Source organism: Gymnoscopelus microlampas (genome assembly GCF_963454915.1).
Source record: "Gymnoscopelus microlampas genome assembly, chromosome: 22".
Lineage (NCBI taxonomy): Eukaryota > Metazoa > Chordata > Actinopteri > Myctophiformes > Myctophidae > Gymnoscopelus > Gymnoscopelus microlampas.
In genome coordinates, this window is record NC_139959.1 from 17,510,582 (window position 1) to 17,527,976 (window position 17,395).

At 43.4% G+C, this 17,395-nt stretch overlaps 1 protein-coding gene across 8 annotated transcripts in view; it reads right to left on the minus strand.

Moving 5' to 3' along the window:
• The window catches only part of tnikb (TRAF2 and NCK interacting kinase b), a 74,660-nt gene that overhangs the window by 13,513 nt on the left and 43,752 nt on the right, over positions 1-17,395 (minus strand). For 6 of the 8 annotated variants that reach the window (XR_014600099.1, XM_084048472.1, XM_084048477.1 and 3 more), the window contains 7 exons: positions 17,066-17,317; positions 15,424-15,530; positions 15,078-15,178; positions 14,128-14,207; positions 4,863-5,044; positions 3,945-4,059; positions 302-410 (listed from right to left, as the gene is read on the minus strand). Coding sequence is in view for 7 of the 8 variants with exons in the window: in XM_084048472.1 (XP_083904598.1) it covers positions 302-410; positions 3,945-4,059; positions 4,863-5,044; positions 14,128-14,207; positions 15,078-15,178; positions 15,424-15,530; positions 17,066-17,317 (946 nt within the window). In the remaining variant the exon portion in view is untranslated. The remainder of the gene's footprint in view (positions 1-301; positions 411-3,944; positions 4,060-4,862; positions 5,045-14,127; positions 14,208-15,077; positions 15,179-15,423; positions 15,531-17,065; positions 17,318-17,395) is intronic. The other 2 variants (XM_084048476.1, XM_084048475.1) reach the window with 1 other exon arrangement.

Sequence of the window (17,395 nt, forward strand, 5' to 3'; positions counted from 1 at the left end):
GAGAGCAGTATGTTTCTGACTGGGCAGTATGGGCCGTCATTGCAAGAACTGGTTGACAGGCTGCCACAAATTGACAGTCTCACAGTGACAGCCCATACTTACTGTGTGTCTTACAAAGGGTCCCAGACTGTCACTCCCACACAGCAATAGCAAATAATTTCAGTCCTATTTCATTAGTCACACTGCACAGCCAATACTGATCAGTGCAAGTTCAAGAACAGAATCCAAGTTGAGATGATCTAATTCATGTGTTCAGTAAATTCTGTGTAAACTGTCTGTCTGAAACAGAGAGGACACCAACCGGAGGCAGAGTTTTCATCGTCATCATCAGTAGGGGAGGTCCCGTACACCCTCGGATCGACGAATGGCGTGAAGGAAGACTTGGAGCCACTCCCACTACCCATGCCGTACTGTCAATCGAAGGAAGAGTGAGAGGACAAACCAACCTAATTAACATTGTGACGTGTTGTGAGCTTGTAGATCGGCTATTTTTGGCAAATTTCCCGCCCAGAATATGGACACTGAGGGTTAAGTGGTTAATTCCAGTGTACTGTACAGTCAATTAACTAATTTAAAACAATCCCCTCTAACAATTTAGTAAGTTTGGAAGAGAGCTGTTGTACCGTAACCAATACAGTGCATGCACATATATCAGCCAAATACCGCAAATGTTTATCTAAATGTCTCATTTGTGGAGAAAACAAATGGGACAAAGAAAGAAAGGAGCACACAAGAAGGTGAGAGGGAAACAAAATCGTATGCAAGTGTGGTGTGATCAGGTAGAAAGGAGCTTCACTGAAAAAAACTATTTTTTTTATCAAGTAAAAACTCCCAAATAACGTAGTTGCTTCTCAGCTAACTTCTTTCCAAAGTTCACATGAATTCCCCCTAAGGAGAGAAAGGTTGAGGCACGCTATTGTGAGTCAGAAAAAGTTTCCAATTACACTTTAATGTTGTGAATGACGTCATCGATATACAGATTCTCAGTGTAAGCTGCAGGTTGGAGGGCTGTTAGGATGGGCTGGGGGGGGGGGGGGTCAGTCACACACACAATGGAAAAAACAAGGAAGCCAGAGGGAGGTACAGTATACAGTATGTAGAAATGGGGAGGTATCGATCAGGGGTTCCCAACCTTCTTCAGCTCGAGGCCCAAAAGAGAAATTTGGTGTCTCCTCCGGCACCCAAACGTACAAAAATATATGATCAATTAACCAAACAAGCCCTATTTAACAGTGAAAATAGCCGATCTACAAGCTCACACTACTATTTTCACAATTTCTTAAAAGTATTTTAAATGAATGGATTTTAATTTTCTTATGTATGATATAATTATTTTGAAAAACGCATTTGAAATAATAATAAAGAAAATTGTAGGAAACGTAATAAAAAAGAAGTGATATTTACTCGCGACCCATAAAAATGGTTTCCCAAGTCCTTGTTTGGGAAACACTGGTAATATTAATATAGGGGGCTTGTGAACCTCCTTGTCAGAGAGGAAAGGAGGGGTACTGGGGCAGGAGCAGTGGGGACAAGGAGTCACGGTTCAAAGTGGACATAGGGAGGTTCAGATTGACACAGGAGGGGCTGGACAACCGGATACAGGAAGAGTGGGAACATTTGTGGTCACCTCAATGTTAAATTGGCAATTATTTACAAAATGTAAACAAATAAAGAATATGGAAAATGGTCTTAAGTAATGTAAAGTATACTAGTGTACTCTTCCACCGCTTATTTATGCCCTTAATGACTGCCTAGCCATACTGTAGGTTTTGTAGCAATTTGTAGCAATTGTAGAAATATTAGGCCTTAAATGTCAAATGTTCAAGAATGTTCAAATGATGCATTACTTCAGACCATTTTCCAAAATAATTTTCTTTCTGTTTTTACATTTGGGAATAAATTGCCAATTTAACATTGATGTGCCCACAATGTCGAGGTGCCCACTCTTACGGTTACCAGACAACCTACTTGCGCCCCAGAGCCGTCGCCAGGGGAGACCAGAGGGGATGTGCTTTGCTGCACCAAATCAGGCAGATTGGCGTTGCCAGGGAACAGATTAGCGTTGCCGGGGAAACCGTTGCTGGCGGCAGAGCTCCGCCTCCTTTCCCCATGTTTCTGAAAAAAGAGGAAGAAGCGGCGGGCGGGGGGCACTCAAAAAGGTGCAACTAGGCTGTGATTGGCTGTTCGGTTCAGTGATGTTGTGTGCCCAAAAATACCTTTCATGGGGGTACATATGTTCTTATAGACGGGACACTGTATGAAAGGCACATGGCGGCTACATTTCTGGAATGCAGAACCCCCACATTGATGTATTTGGCCGCGGACCCCCCTTCTGAAAAGACTTTGTGCCAGGGGCCCCCATAATAGGAAGACTTTTTTGAAAATAACAACGCGTCACAGTGTGACGCACCGGTTCTCAATGTGGGGTCCGGGGACCCCCTGAGAGGCCCCGGACCCCACATTGAGAAACAGTGCTCTAAAATATGAGGAAGAGGCAGAATGGGCCATTTATAATCCACCAGATAAACAGAGTTATCATGACTAGGTTTTACTGCAGACAAGCTGTTAATATATCTGACATGGTGGAAATTAAACATTTAAGAGGTTGGGGACTATGTTAGTGGCTGAGGGGTAAAGCTGCACTCACACCAAAAGCGTTGGTTTGTTGCTGTATGCTGCCAAATCGCAGTCGCCAAAACCTAAAAAACACTTACATCCAAAGCGACGACAGGGGCGTGGATTAGGCCTGGGCAATTAACCGGAAAATATAAACAGACATTTAGAGCTTAATCTTGTTCATGTAGGTTAATCGAATAATCGAGAAGCTTATTTATTTTTTTAATATATTTTTTCTTATACATCAATCAATCGACACGAAAAATGTTTGCTGTACAATGGTGGCATGCAAAAATAGCCGATCTACAAGCTCACAATGTGTCGCACCGTGAAGCGTTGTGAGCTTGTAGATCTGCTATTTACTCTCCATATATATTGTTCTTTTATTAATCGTTCATTAATCGCAACCGAGGCAAAGGTTTGAAATAATCGTGATATTGATTTGAAGTCATATCGCCCAGCCCTTTGATTGATTGATTGATTAATTGATTGATTGATTGAACACTTTCTCCATTCTAGATCGTTGTACACTGTGCGCTCTGGGTTTCCCCGGTCATGTCACATTTGCAACAGCTAGTTTTAAATTGGCCGTCGCCCGTTGTTGCTTGAATCCTGGCATTGACCATTTGCATAAACAGGAAATGTCTTTAGCTTTCGTTTACCGCCCATGGTCACCAAATCTCTGCCACGTTGTTGCCAGGAGTCGCGTAGTTCCAGCTCGCTCAGTGTAGCCAGTGCCCATTGGAAATGAATGGCTGCTGATCGCTTTGTTGCTTTTTGTGTGAGCGTCCCTATAGAGCTAGCTTGGGCCTGAGCTGAGCTGTTTGTGACTGTGTTGGGGACAGTGAACTCTCAGAGTGAGGAGCCACTCGCTTCAAAACAACCATAACAAACCACATGCACAAGCACATCTATTTATGTTTCGTACTGCACACGCGCGCGCGGCGCCGCGCGCACACACACACACACACACACACACCATCTATGTGTGGTGAATGTACACATACGTTCACAAATCACAAATGCACACAGACAATGTACCCATACAGAATAAACACACACACACACACACACACACACACACACACACACACACACACACACACACACACACACACACACACACACACACACACACACACACACACACACACACACACACACACACACACACACACACACACACACACACAGAGAACAAAGCCAGGGAACTAAATAGAAAGTTGCCATGCATGCAGAGCTGATGAATGTGTGAGGTGTCACTTTGTGTGCTGTCAGCAGAGCAGATGGTTTGCAGGTTCAAAGGTCAGAGTTGAGAGGTCACTCACCTCACGGATCACCATTGTACCGTCCTGGGAGGTGTGACCGTAGGAACCGCCGTGAGAATCATTGGGACTTCCCATCCTTCCAAAGGTCTCGTTGGCACCCTGTCCTGCCGCCGGCCTGACAGACACATAAAGTAATAACAACCGTATTTGTGTAGTAGTAAGTATAGATCAGGCATAACTCCAAGCCTATCCATTACACATAGCCTCCAAATGCCTAATCCTAATCCTAACCCCAATCTGGGAACCCATCGTCAAAAAAAGAAGGAAAAAACAGTGCCCTCTGCTGTTTTTTTCCTTTGAATTTGACTCTGGGGGACCGCCCAATAGACAACAACCGCTCTGTTGATAACAGGATGTTGGCCTGTTTGGTCCGCCCTCAGCCCTTCTCTTCTGGTGGGGGCGCCTATGTTTTCATTCCCACTAACAACATTTTTCCCACGGAACATGGATGTTATAGACGACAAGCTTTTTGCTAGCGTACTTATGAGAGTTGCTCAATTACACAACATTTTACATGTAAAACCTCTTCAGCACATTTGTTTGACGTATTTGATAGATTGGTTTGTTTCCAGTGGGAACACATAGGAAAGCGAACGCACAGATGTAGATCCTGCCCACTACGTTTGATTGGGTAAAGCGTGGCTTGCTTCCTGATCTAAGGCCCGCCCACTTGTATGCCAACATTCACACCTTCTGAATCGCCCTCCCGACAGATGCAGTAGCGCAGCTCGGAATCTGTTCTTGAGAGATTATCCTAACCCCAACCTAAATATTTTCCTAATTATAAGCCTAACTCCCCAAATATTCTTAATCATAAAACATTTATTTTTCTTGTGAGTATCAGGAAGTGGGACATTTGGCCCTCACAACTGTAGTAATACAAGTACAGTACACACACACACACACACACACACTCACATGATGCGAGGTATGTCGCTGACAGAGACGGTCCCGTCATTGTTCCCGCCGTCTCCATCCTCATCCTCGCTGCTGTGGGACTCATCACTGGATGAAGAGTAGTCGGTCACCTTGACCGGCGGACGGCTCGTCTCCTCCCCTTGACGCAGCTCCCTCAGCTCCTTGGCCAGAGCCGTCAGGTCCTGGAGGTCAAAGGTCAAAGAAAAGGGTCAGGAGAGGATGCTGTAATAGTTTATTTACCATATGCATTGATACAAAATGCCTTTTAGGTAATGTTTAGTATGTTAAATGCAGTGGTGGACAAAGTACTCAACCCCAGTACTTGAGTCAAAGTATAGATAGATACTCTTGGTCAAATATTACTCCACTGAGTTAAAGTTTTCTTGAGTTAAAGAACTTGAGTAGTAAAAAATACTTAAAGTATTCAAAAGTTCTTTTTAATATCAACATATTGCTGTCTTGTTTTCGCAATGCATTTACATAACCTCAGAAACTTGACTGACTTGGCTTGTAGAACCACTACAACACATACACTGTTCAGTCATACAACAGTCAATGTAAACAATTTGTAGGGAATGACATGTCCTGTACTGTCCATCTGAAATGAGGTAAAACAGCCAGGTCTCTAAAGGTAGAAGCTTCAGTAGAAGCCGTTTTCAAAGTTGTGTTGAATTAGTTCTTCTACTTCTTGGGCTGAAGATCAATCCAGCTACACCAAAAAGCCTTTCACAGTCAGCAGAGGTACGGCTTTTATTTAACTTGTTGCTTACAGCTAATACAAAATATATAGAGCGACTTATATATATATATGCATCCGTTGACATTTGACCAGTGTTGGGACCAGTGTTGTTACTAACGTAACGCGTTACGTAACGTAATGCGTTACGTAACGCAACTACTTTTTGCGGTAACTAATAACGTAACGCGTTGCCTTTTCCAATTCAGTAACGGCGTTATAGTTACTGTGATTTAAAAAGGTGCGTTACTGCGTTACATTAAGTGATCCAACTGCATTGTCTCCCCCGCGGAGCAGCTTGCCTGTCATCTAAACAGGACAGGCAGGCTTGGATGGATACAGGCAAATTCAAGCGCTCCCACTCTAGTGTATGTAGTTATGTAGCAAAAATAAGTTAAGTGAATGTTTCATATAGATTCTTGTAAACCATGTTTTTTTTTATCTATAGACCCAGTAGGACACAAAAAACCCGGTTTACATTTTTTTCGGCCCATAGGTGGCGCTACAGCAACCAATTCAAAACGCTAATTCATGATTACTTACAAACTACCCATCAAATATTTATCAAATTTGATGGGTTGTTGCATCATGAGCTGAGGCACAACCTCTGAAAATTTGACCACAATCCACCTATAGGTGGCGCTACAGCAACAGATTCAATATGCAAATACACAATGGTGCAAGAGCTACCTGACGATTTTTAACAAAAACCTTATTTAAACAGAAACAAAAAGTGTTTATTTTCAATTCAAAGGGTTTATTCTTGAACCTTTGATAAAATGGAACAAGGATCCTTGTTAATAAGAAAACAAAAATAATAATACTCCCCCCTCCAGAGAAAAAATATATAAAAGGAATGCTCAACAGTACACATTCTCAACTTAACAAATCAACAAAGAATCAATCACTGTAGGCATCATCGTCATCACTCTCAGCATCATCATCTTGAAGATTATTAGATGAATCTTCTGCAGCTTCACATTTGCAGAGCTCTGTGCATGGAAGATTATTGACTTTGCAAGAACAGCGGCCGCTGCACTTGCTGGCAACACATGCACACTTGACTAGTTCTACGACTGCCTCTGGTGCAGGTGGAACCTTTGAGACTACAGGGACACAACTTCCATCCTCTTGCTGCCTCCATCCCAAAGATAGTGGATCTAAAACCTTTGGCTGAGCCACAATGTCTTGTGCCCATACATTTGCTTGCCATTGTGCTCGCAGGATATGTTCTATGATGGACCCTTGCGTTGGACATATCTTTTCCACACCCTGATTGGCCTTGAGCTGTTTAAACATGTGCCACCGAAGTACTTCAGCTGATTCATAGCCAGGTTTGAAGAGCTGACACATAAACTTTTCACACCCAGCTAACACCTCTGAGGATGGATAAGGGCCAACACCAAGCTCAGCAAGTGCATGGAGTACATCATCACCAGCCTTCATGAATGATTTGAAGCAGGTAGATTTTCCTTTTCCTCTGATGTGACCAGTGGTATCACAACCAGTAAGCGTGTGAAATCCTGGCAAAGCTGCTGCTCGTTCAGGACCAATGGCCATGTAGATGGGTCTCAGTTTTATCATCCGTCTTTGATCTCCAGTGCCCATGATGATTGCGCTCTCTGGTTGAAGGTCTGGTACACTTTGAAGGGCAAGTACCAACACATCAGTGTCACATGAGTATATATGTGGTGTTTTACCTAAACGACTCACTGCTACTGCATACAGAACCAGTAATGTGTCTGCCTTGTGACGTTCACCATGTTTGTGTTTGTGGACAGGACACCCTTGTGTGTGTGTGTGTTGCATTGTGTTGAATTTGTGATCCGCAAATTCGTATGTTCCCACAACGTTCTGCAGGTCAAGTTCTCTAGAGGACTTGGCAATGAGAAGCAGGCAAACAAACAGTGAGTTGGTTGATTTCAAGCTGACTACCTCAGATGATGCCTTAAGCTTGATAGTTTTGCATCCACCTTTCCAGGTCCGATACTTAAGCTTTGACATTTTGTCCCACATGTTCTTTTCCCCTCTGACTCTCTCATTGCCAAAAAATCCAAGTTCTCTTCTCCCTCGTAATGTGTCTCAGCTCATGATGCAACAACCCATCAAATTTGATTAAAAAATCGACGAGTAGTTTGTAAGTAATCATGAATTTGCTTTTTGAATTGTTTGCTGTAGCGCCACCTATTGGCCGATCATGGTGAAAATTTGATGGTGTCTTCTGGGACACATCATACATTTGTTCACCAAATTTGGTGAAGATTGGCCATGCAGATTTGAAGAAATGATGTTGACAGAAATACAGACAGACATAAAATACTGCGTCACATTGCCAAATGTTGCCATGGTGCCAAAATAGTGCCAGGGCGGGAGAAAAAAATGTAAACCGCTTTTTTTGTGTCCTACTGGGTCCATAGAACAGAAAAAACATGGTTTACAAGAATCTATATGAAACATTCACTTAACTTCTTTTTGCTACATAACTACATACACTATTTGTTAAAAATCGTCAGGTAGCTCTTGCACCATTGTGTATTTGCATATTGAATCTGTTGCTGTAGCGCCACCTATAGGTGGATTGTGGTCAAATTTTCAGAGATTGTGCCTCAGCTCATGATGCAACAACCCATCAAATTTGATAAATATTTTATGAGTAGTTTGTAAGTAATCACGAATTAGCGTTTTGAATTGGTTGCTGTAGCGCCACCTATGGGCCAAAAAAAATGTAAACCAGTTTTTTTGTGTCCTACTGGGTCTATAGATCAGAAAAAACATGGTTTACAAGAATCTATATCAAACATTCACTAAAATACACAATGACATACACTTACTCTAACTTGAGAAAGTGAAAGTTGGCAGAGAGAGAGGAGTGATGATTGGTTAACAGGGGGTAAAATGTCAGCCTAAGCCAATCAGAGACAGAGTTGGGCGGGTCTTGCCATACACACACACACACACACACACACACACACACACACACACACACACGGCAACACATCCACCACAACAACCGCACACACACAGTCTCATCTGAGCGAAAGCGCAGCGTTAGTTTGCAGCTTGGAAATATAACCAATATTTAGAATTTGTGGGGATAAAGGGCGCTAAAGACATTGCAGTGACAGAAAACATTGTCCACATCGAGTAACAGCAATGCTAATCTCCTGAAGCACCTAACTAAAGTACATGGGGTTATAAAACTAGTCGCCAAAGAAGACTCCACCAGCAGTGATCTAGATGGAGCCCAAAAACGAACGCCACAGCATGTCACCCAGACTCAACTAAACAGATTGATTGGCAGGTATGTTGTTGAGGAGGACATGCTTCCCATCGCAACGGTTGAGTTTGTTGCCTTCAGAGAACTAGTCAGCAAAATAGCAGTGAAAGCAGCAGGGCCACTACAGTGCAGAAAGACGTTTAATTGTTCCACTACGTTTCATAATGACTACAATGGTCTTTTCTCTCACGGTGCCACAGAGCAACACTAAAACTCTCTCTTTGTGTGTGTGTGTGTGTGTGTGTGTGTGTGTGTGTGTGTGTGTGTGTGTGTGTGTGTGTGTGTGTAATACAGTACACTGGCATAAGTGTGAGAGGTTTTTTATTTTAAAATTAAAAAAAAGGTTTTGTCAGTTAAATTAAGGCCAGTCACATCTATATGCAAATGACATCAAATTCATTCAAACTGATAACTGACTGGGGAGGGAGTGTGGGAGATAGGTGGGTGAGGGTTATTGTATTGCTTTGAGTGTAATGATCATTACATCCTGATGTGAAAGAAAATATTTCTAAAGAAGAAGAAACAAATAAACGTTTTTATGTATAGCCTATCAAAATCATTTGGAAATAATATATATATTTTTATTTTATTTTATACATTTTTTCTTATTTAAAAAAAAAGTAAAGTAAAGTAACTAGTTACTAGTTACTTTCATAATTTAGTAACTAGTAAAGTAACGAAATTACATTTTTGGAGCAGTAACTAATAACTATAACTAGTTACTTTTTAAAAGTAACTTGCCCAACACTGCATTTGACGTGGTATGTTCTTTCATTTGAGAGATATTAATAGGTCCATTGTTGAGAGAGCAGGTAGGTACTGTGATTAATTTGCTGCTTGGAGGAACAGTGTGTGGCCACTGCATTTTAGAAAAGGGCTTTTAATACACCCATTGAGAGCAGGGACAGTGATTGGTTTCCTCCTGTGAGGAACACAGTGTGTGGCCATCGGGTTTTAGAAAGAAAAAAGTTTCAACAGCTGACTTCAATGCTACAACCTTCATGGAATAAAGGCCTATAAAAATGAATTCCATTTTCCAGTAAAAATGTCCTTGCTGTCAGGTTCAATCCAGCTCCTCAGAATATAAACATACACTGCTTTCTTTCCTAACCCACGTAAACCCTCTAGACTTAACAAACTGGACCTGAGTTGGCTGTAATTGGACTGCTTTCTTCTGCCTACAACAAATCTCTTCGACAAAAATAGCAACACTAGCTCGTTGTGGGCTTGCATCTGCTATTTTTGGCTAAAGTTCCCCTGTAAAAGGATGTTAGGGTTTATGTGGTTAGTGAACAAATAAACAGCAACAACCACAGAGTCTAGTCACTGTTACAGGGGAAGAGATCCAAACAGGAAGAGGAAGAGTAAGGGGCATAAATCCCAGCATGCCTCGGTGGACTAGAGTCAGGGGTCAAGGGTTAAAGGTGAGGTAGAAGTCATAAATTCACCAAGATTCCATAGATTAACAGATGCCTCCTAAGAACGAGGTGCCATTCTCAGCACACCCATGTGACTAGCTCACAACCACACATGTTTGGGATACTTTACGGCACAGGTTACTATAGTAAGTTGTTTAACCGCTTGATATATACTTCATTGAACTACGGTGTCACAATGTGTGCTCACAATGCACCCTGGTGAGCTTGATGATCTGCTGTAAAAAAAAAGTTGTCATTTTTTGAAAGTTTTGCCTATAATGACATGAAAGAGGTTAATGTCAACTCAATCGCTTATTTCTTCCAGTCAAGCTGTGTTTTTTTTATTGTAATTACCTGGCTGGGACCGACAACCTTTTCGGTCACAAAATCACCTAGCTGCGGTGAACAGTCAGCAACGCAAGTGTGCACGTTCCCAAGCAGAGGTGTTTTACAGCAGTGGTTCTCAAAGTGGGGTTCCGGGGATCCAAAGGGATCCATGGGGGGGTTCCAGAGGGGTTCCCCAGCTAAATGATTGATAGTTAGGGAGCAAATGGACCCTTACAGGTCTGTAACTCTGAGAGTGTACAAATGGAACCAAATGGACCCAGACGGGTCCATTTGCTTCCATTTACACACACTCAGAGTTATGGGGGTCCGTGGCCTAATGCATACCAAACTGGGGGTCCTTGAAATTAAAAAGTATGAGAACTACTTTAATGATGACACGTTGTGAAGTTCAGAGGGCCAGTGATGCCCAATCATGTGCCACTTATGGAAGACATAAGAAATTTACACCATAATACACTCATTTCTCTCAGGTCAGCTGACCTAGGGCTACTAGCTCTCCCGAGCAATCTAGACATAAATACGTAGACACCTCATTGGCCACTGGACACACATCAACGCCACCCCCATATTATGTGGGACAGCGTGCCCCACATAATATGTGCACTCCACTGCACTCCACTGCACTCCACTGCAAGAAATATGCCTGCGTTGTACATAAGTACCGGAGACACATTTTTTCCCCTGTTTTATCACCATTACTGTATGTCTAAGTGTTTTGGTATGAAAACCATTTTTATTTTATTTAACCAAGTATCCTTTATCGTACATCTTTTATCAACATAACTGCATTTGTAACAAACCAAACCGTGTGAAAACTGGTTGAGAATTCAGCGAGTTATGTATTATGTTATTTTACTTTACTTTATTTTAATTGTGGAGAGACATACTTCATAATGGGCATACATGCATTAGGAGGAATGGCTCTCCCTGCTCCAATGAACAGCAGCGGCCAGAGAGGTATCTATGTTTATATACCTATGGTCTAGAGAACTAGACTTTGGCTCAGGGGTGGCCGCACTTTTGCTGTCGCAGCCCCCTAGACTGTGGAACAGCATTCCCTTCCCTATCAGATCCGTCCCCTCCGTTTAATGACCAGCGTCAAGACTCTCTTTTATTCACAAGCATGTGAATCCCTCTGATATGGTTGAGGACATTGTGCGAGCCCATAGAAGTCGGCTTCAGAGGTTTTGTGGGACGCTTACTCTGCAAAGTCCTCAGTCAATTGGGCGTTACAGGGCTTGCCAAGAAGAGGGCCATTGAATCCACAAGCTAAGCCGCAGAGAAAGCCACAAGATGGCTGTGGATCAAGAGGGCTGATCCGTGGGTTGATGCTGGGACGCAAGCCGGGGCCTGATCATACCCGCCAGTGTCGCCTGGACGAGGGTGTCTGATGTTGTGAGACCCAGGATACATCACTGACGATGTGTCCCAGTGCACGCTGGAGACGTTTCTCGCACAGTTATTTGTGTTTTGCTGATTTATTTTGTGCCTTTGAGCTGTTATGGTTATTACCTTGTGTTCTGTATAGCGCTTTGGTCAACAAGAGAGGTTTTTAAATGTGGTTTATAAATAAATGTGATTTGATTTGATATACGGGTAGTGTAGGATTTGAATGACCTGATTGGTTCACTTCAGCGATTGGTTGCTGTACATTTGGACTCTAAAGACACTTTGGTTGGACAGGGTTGGAAGGGGGTGTGTTACATTTTGTGTGTGTGTGTGTGTGTGTGTGTGTGTGTGTGTGTGTGTGTGTGTGTGTGTGTGTGTGTGTGTGTGTGTGTGTGTGTGTGTGTGCGTGTGTGTGTGTGTGTGTGTGTGTGGCCAGTGCCTTACCAGCTCCTCCTAAGCACAGATGAGAAGGGGTAAACGTTGAGAGAGAGAGAGAGAGAGAGAGAGAGAGAGAGAGAGAGAGAGAGAGAGAGAGAGAAAGAATAAAAGGGACAGAAATAGTGAATGAGGCAATGAGAAAGAGTTTGAAAGAGATGCAGCTATGATAGCTAAATGAGACATAAAACAACTAGAAAAATGTCCTCCTCCGAGTACAGGTCTCCGCCAGGCCAGGTAGTAGAAGTCAATCTAAGCCAATCAGGATGAAATGAAAAATCGGACATGTCCCTCTTGATGACATGACTATAGAGATAATGTGTGCAGATTTGCGTGATGTTTGGACAAAATCTGTAGGAGTAATATAAAAAATCACACCTGTGTGAAGGTAGCGGCGCCTTTGATACATTTTGTCATCAATAAGTGTTTATAATGTGTTTATAGCCACGTGTCACGTGAAGCTTGACCAATCACTTTGTTGACGTGTCTGACCAATCAGAACGTTGACGCAAAAGCCAGGTATAGAGGGCTACCGCTCTATACCTAAAGGTATAGAGCGGCTAGCGCCGCTAAAAATCACACCCAGTGTGAAGTGGGCGGTGTGTGGTCATCACAACATGACTCACTTAAAAAAAAGGATGAATGACTTTTTTTTAAGTCCATACTGCTATTCATAGGGCTGCACATGTGTCATGTGTTTCGCTAGCCAATCACAGTCTTGAATTTGCAAAGTCAGCCAATCACATTACAGCTAGTGGTGATGACACTAGCTGTAATGTGATTGGCTGACTTTGCAAAAGTATAGATTTGCATTGACTGTGGAAGGGTTAGGGGTGTAGACTGCGTTGTAGACTATTGGCCAATCACGGTGCAGGATTGGTCAGTGTCCAAAACTCACTTATAGGGGGCGGTTACACCGCCCCAAAAACTAAAATGTTGCAAAAATCTGCCTCCTGGTGGCGCTTATAACATGTGAAAGTGCTCTGGCCTCCAGGGAGTGTGTGTGCACAGTTTCACGCCGATGATTAGCTGTTCACAGACAGACGGACAGACAGACAGGGTGCAAAACCCAGTCTCGGCCACGCCTTCGGCCTGGCGGAGACAATAATAGAATCTGGTTCAGAACACTTGCCTATTAAAAACATACACCGTGATTACTAAACCACCCATCCCCCAACAGCCACATCACTGCTGTATAAACCTATTCTGTTCAGAGAGAGAGGGAGAGGGAGAGAGAGAGAACTCAGAGAGTGACAGGAGTCAGGAGTGACAGAGCAGTGTGAAGGAAAAATGCCACTAACCTCATCTACAGCTTTCTTATAGCTCTGAAGGATGGAGAGAGAGAGACAGAGAGAGAGAGAGAGAGAGAGAGAGAGAGAGAGAGAGATACAGAGAGAGAGAGTAAGAAGAGAATACATAATGGAGGTGCAAAAGGATAGTGTAAGAGAAGAAAAGAGGAGAGGACATGAAAGAGAGTGGAAATGACAAGAAATGTTAGGTCAGAGAGAATCTGCGAACCCATTTGGTAAAAAAAGAAACTGAATCTGTCCAGAGAGATTAGGTCAGAGATGACAATGATCCAGTCTGAATGCATGTATGTGTGTGCGTGTGCGTGCGTGCGTGCGTGCGTGCGTGCGTGCGAGTGTGTGTCTGTCCACTTACTGCAGGTCTACTAGGTCGCAAAGACTCTCTGTTGTCATCTTTGGTCTCCTGAGAAGGTGCTGTCGAACCATCAGCCTTGGCTGAACACGAGCGCACACGCACACACACACAAGCGCGCACACACACGAGGGCATACCCACACACACACACACACACACACACACACACACACACACACACACACACACACACACACACACACACACACACACTTCAGTGAATTAAAATTTCACTGAACTTTACAAAACATGTTTCAAAATACTCAAAATAACAGATCTACATGCTCACACCGCGTAGTGAGCTTGTAGGTCTGCTATTTTTGTAATTCATTGTACAACAAAGTATACTCTATAGATACTGCTTTATTTTTGATATGACACTTGTGAAGATCATAGATGGTGACTCATATCAGATCAGATATAAGGCCTATGTTTCATGTCCTTTATAACTTTGTAGTGCTGGGCCAGGTCTGTGTGTGCGGCCGTTTTCTGTGTGTCATATCATTTACTGTCTGACAGTCCCACATTTAGGCCATAATGTCCAAATCGACCATAACCGTGACAACAGAGCCCATAGCCTGTGGCTGCACATGCGCAGTAACTCTGAAACTCCGCTGCTTACAGCCCGACAGAGTTCACAAAAACGCTAATGAACAGCTTATATTTGGGGAAACTGAAAAATGCCAATGGTCAATTCCTGTGTGCAAGTTCAGATTGATTGGTCAACCCACTGAGGATAAAAATACGGACAGACAGAGGTTTCCTCAGACTTAACAATGACTAAGTCACTTTCAGTTATAAAATGTTTCCAAAATAGTTGAAATATATCTACAAGGCCACAACATGCCGCAATGCAACATGTTGCATGCGCGCGTGTGTCTGTGTGTGTCTTTGTCCGTGTGTGTGTGTGTGTGTGTGTGTGTGTGTGTGTGTGTGTGTGTGTGTGTGTACCTCGTTCAGAGCTAGGGGTGCTGGAGTTAGATGAGCTGCCGCTGCTTGTCCTCTTCAGAGGTGTGTCCATGGAGACATCGGTCCTCCGCAGGTCAGGGTTGCTATGGTAATACACACACACACGCACACGCACACGCACACACACACACACACACACACACACACATATACATTCACAGGTAGATAGAGAGATAGCAACAGGGTCTCAGTCATGGGGGAATACTGTATGTGAAATCCTCTTGAAACGTGTGTGTGTGTGTGTGTGTGTGTGTGTGTGTGTGTGTGTGTGTGTGTGTGTGTGTGTGTGTGTGTGTGTGTGTGTGTGCGTGCGTGCGTGCGCTCGTACCTGGCTCGTATAAGGTGCGCTCCATGGCGAGCTCCCAGACCAGGGCCATTGCCTGGGGAGTTTTTCCTGACCAGGGCAGGAGATATGGACGTTGTTCTCTGTGGTACCTACAGTAAATGTACAGCAAAAGCCACAAAAAAACATTTAGGTCTACATCTTTTGGTTTAAAAGTCGTTCTTCTTGGACATTTCAGTTTTTTCTGAGACAGGACAAAGAAGAAAGATAGAAAGCAGAGGAGCGACATGCAATACAAGCCCCTTGATGGAAAACAAACAATCAACCCCAGGATTTATGCACACAAAAGCCTGAGTGGACGTTAAACTGACCCCGGAAGTGTTTTAACCCATTAAGACCGGGAAAGCATCTGTCATTTTCAATTTTAACCACTTTAACCATTATCTTATACTTTGGCTATTCAAAAATAGCAGGTATACAAGCTCATAGTGCAGCACCGAGTGCCGGGCTATGAGCTTGTAGATCTGCAATTTTTTGAAAAATTATGATTTATTTTTGCAAATCTTTGAATATATAGCGCGGCACTTGGTGCCACGCTATGATCTTGTAGATCTGCTATTTTTGAACAGCCAAAGTATAAAATAATGGTTAAAGTGGTTACACATATGCGTTCCCAGTTTTAATGGGTTAAAGTGAAAGGCCCCTTTGACTCTGCCTTTCTAGTGCAGGAAAGACAGTCCAGAGAGAGAATAGGAGAGTCTATGAGTTTATAAAGTCAAGCAAAGTGACTTTTCACACTGAGAGTCCTTGGGGGCATCAGACAGTTCACCATTCACTGTACTAGAGGCTAAATATAGCTCCTGCAAGTACAGTACAGGCACAATCACCCTGGTTAGTGTCAAATACTCCATGTAGCTAAAGTGCTAGCATGTGAGTACGGTATGTGTGTGTAAGGAAAGACCACAACCACATAAGCCCTATATACCTTGTTATACGACGAATAGCAAAAAAATAGGTAAGCTTCTAATATTTTAGCTATTTGTGAAATAGCAAAAATTATATTTTTGTCACCTTTTTTTCATGCAACAAAATCGGACTCCATGTGCAAGAAGCCCTAAAGCCCTTTAAAAAGTAGAAAACTGAAGAATGTCCTCAGGCTCCACGATTTTGCACATCTAGCTATCCTTGCAAGGAGATTTGGTCCTTACAAATACAGACAAACAGGTTCAAACAAACAAACAAACAAACACAAACACACACACACACACACACACACACACACACACACACACACACACACACACACACACACACACACAACCTTTCACGTGCCCAGGCACATCCTCTCACATATTTTCGCTGTCGGGCAGAAACCTTGTACTGTACTGTATGTCTAAAATGTTTACTTTTCAGGAAATGGAAAAATAACCTGTATTCCAATTGATCCCATGTTTCACACAGACACACTTAAATACAAAAATAGCAAAAACCTGTGAGCTTGTAGACCTGCTATTTTCGCTACTTTAATATAATTAAATAGTGCATTCATTAATGAAAAAACATTTAAAAAAATTAAACATGGACATAGTTTCTGCCTGAGTGTGACGATATGCAAACATACACAGTGTCACACACACACAAAGAGGTCAAAGCATGCAGAGAAAGAGAGCGAGAGAGAAATAGACACCTTGGGGGGCGTGTCGTCATCCGGCCTGAGCCAAGAGGCGGTCGGCGGGACTAGGCGGGGGAGGGGCAGGGGGAGGGGCAGGGGCGGAGGAGCGGGGGAGGGGTTGTTGTCGGAGGTGGGGTCCGAGTTCTGGCGGGGCATGGGCGGCCGCGAGGGCGACACCGAGGCCGAGGAGGAGATGACGGCGTGCGGGTCGTGGAGCGACTGAGACCCCGACAGGCCGTGGTTCTTCACCTGCACCAGGTGAGCCATCTGGTGGAAAACACCACCGACATCCAACAGAGAGACCAGGGAGCGACGTGGGCGGGACGGATCAGATGATTGGACGGG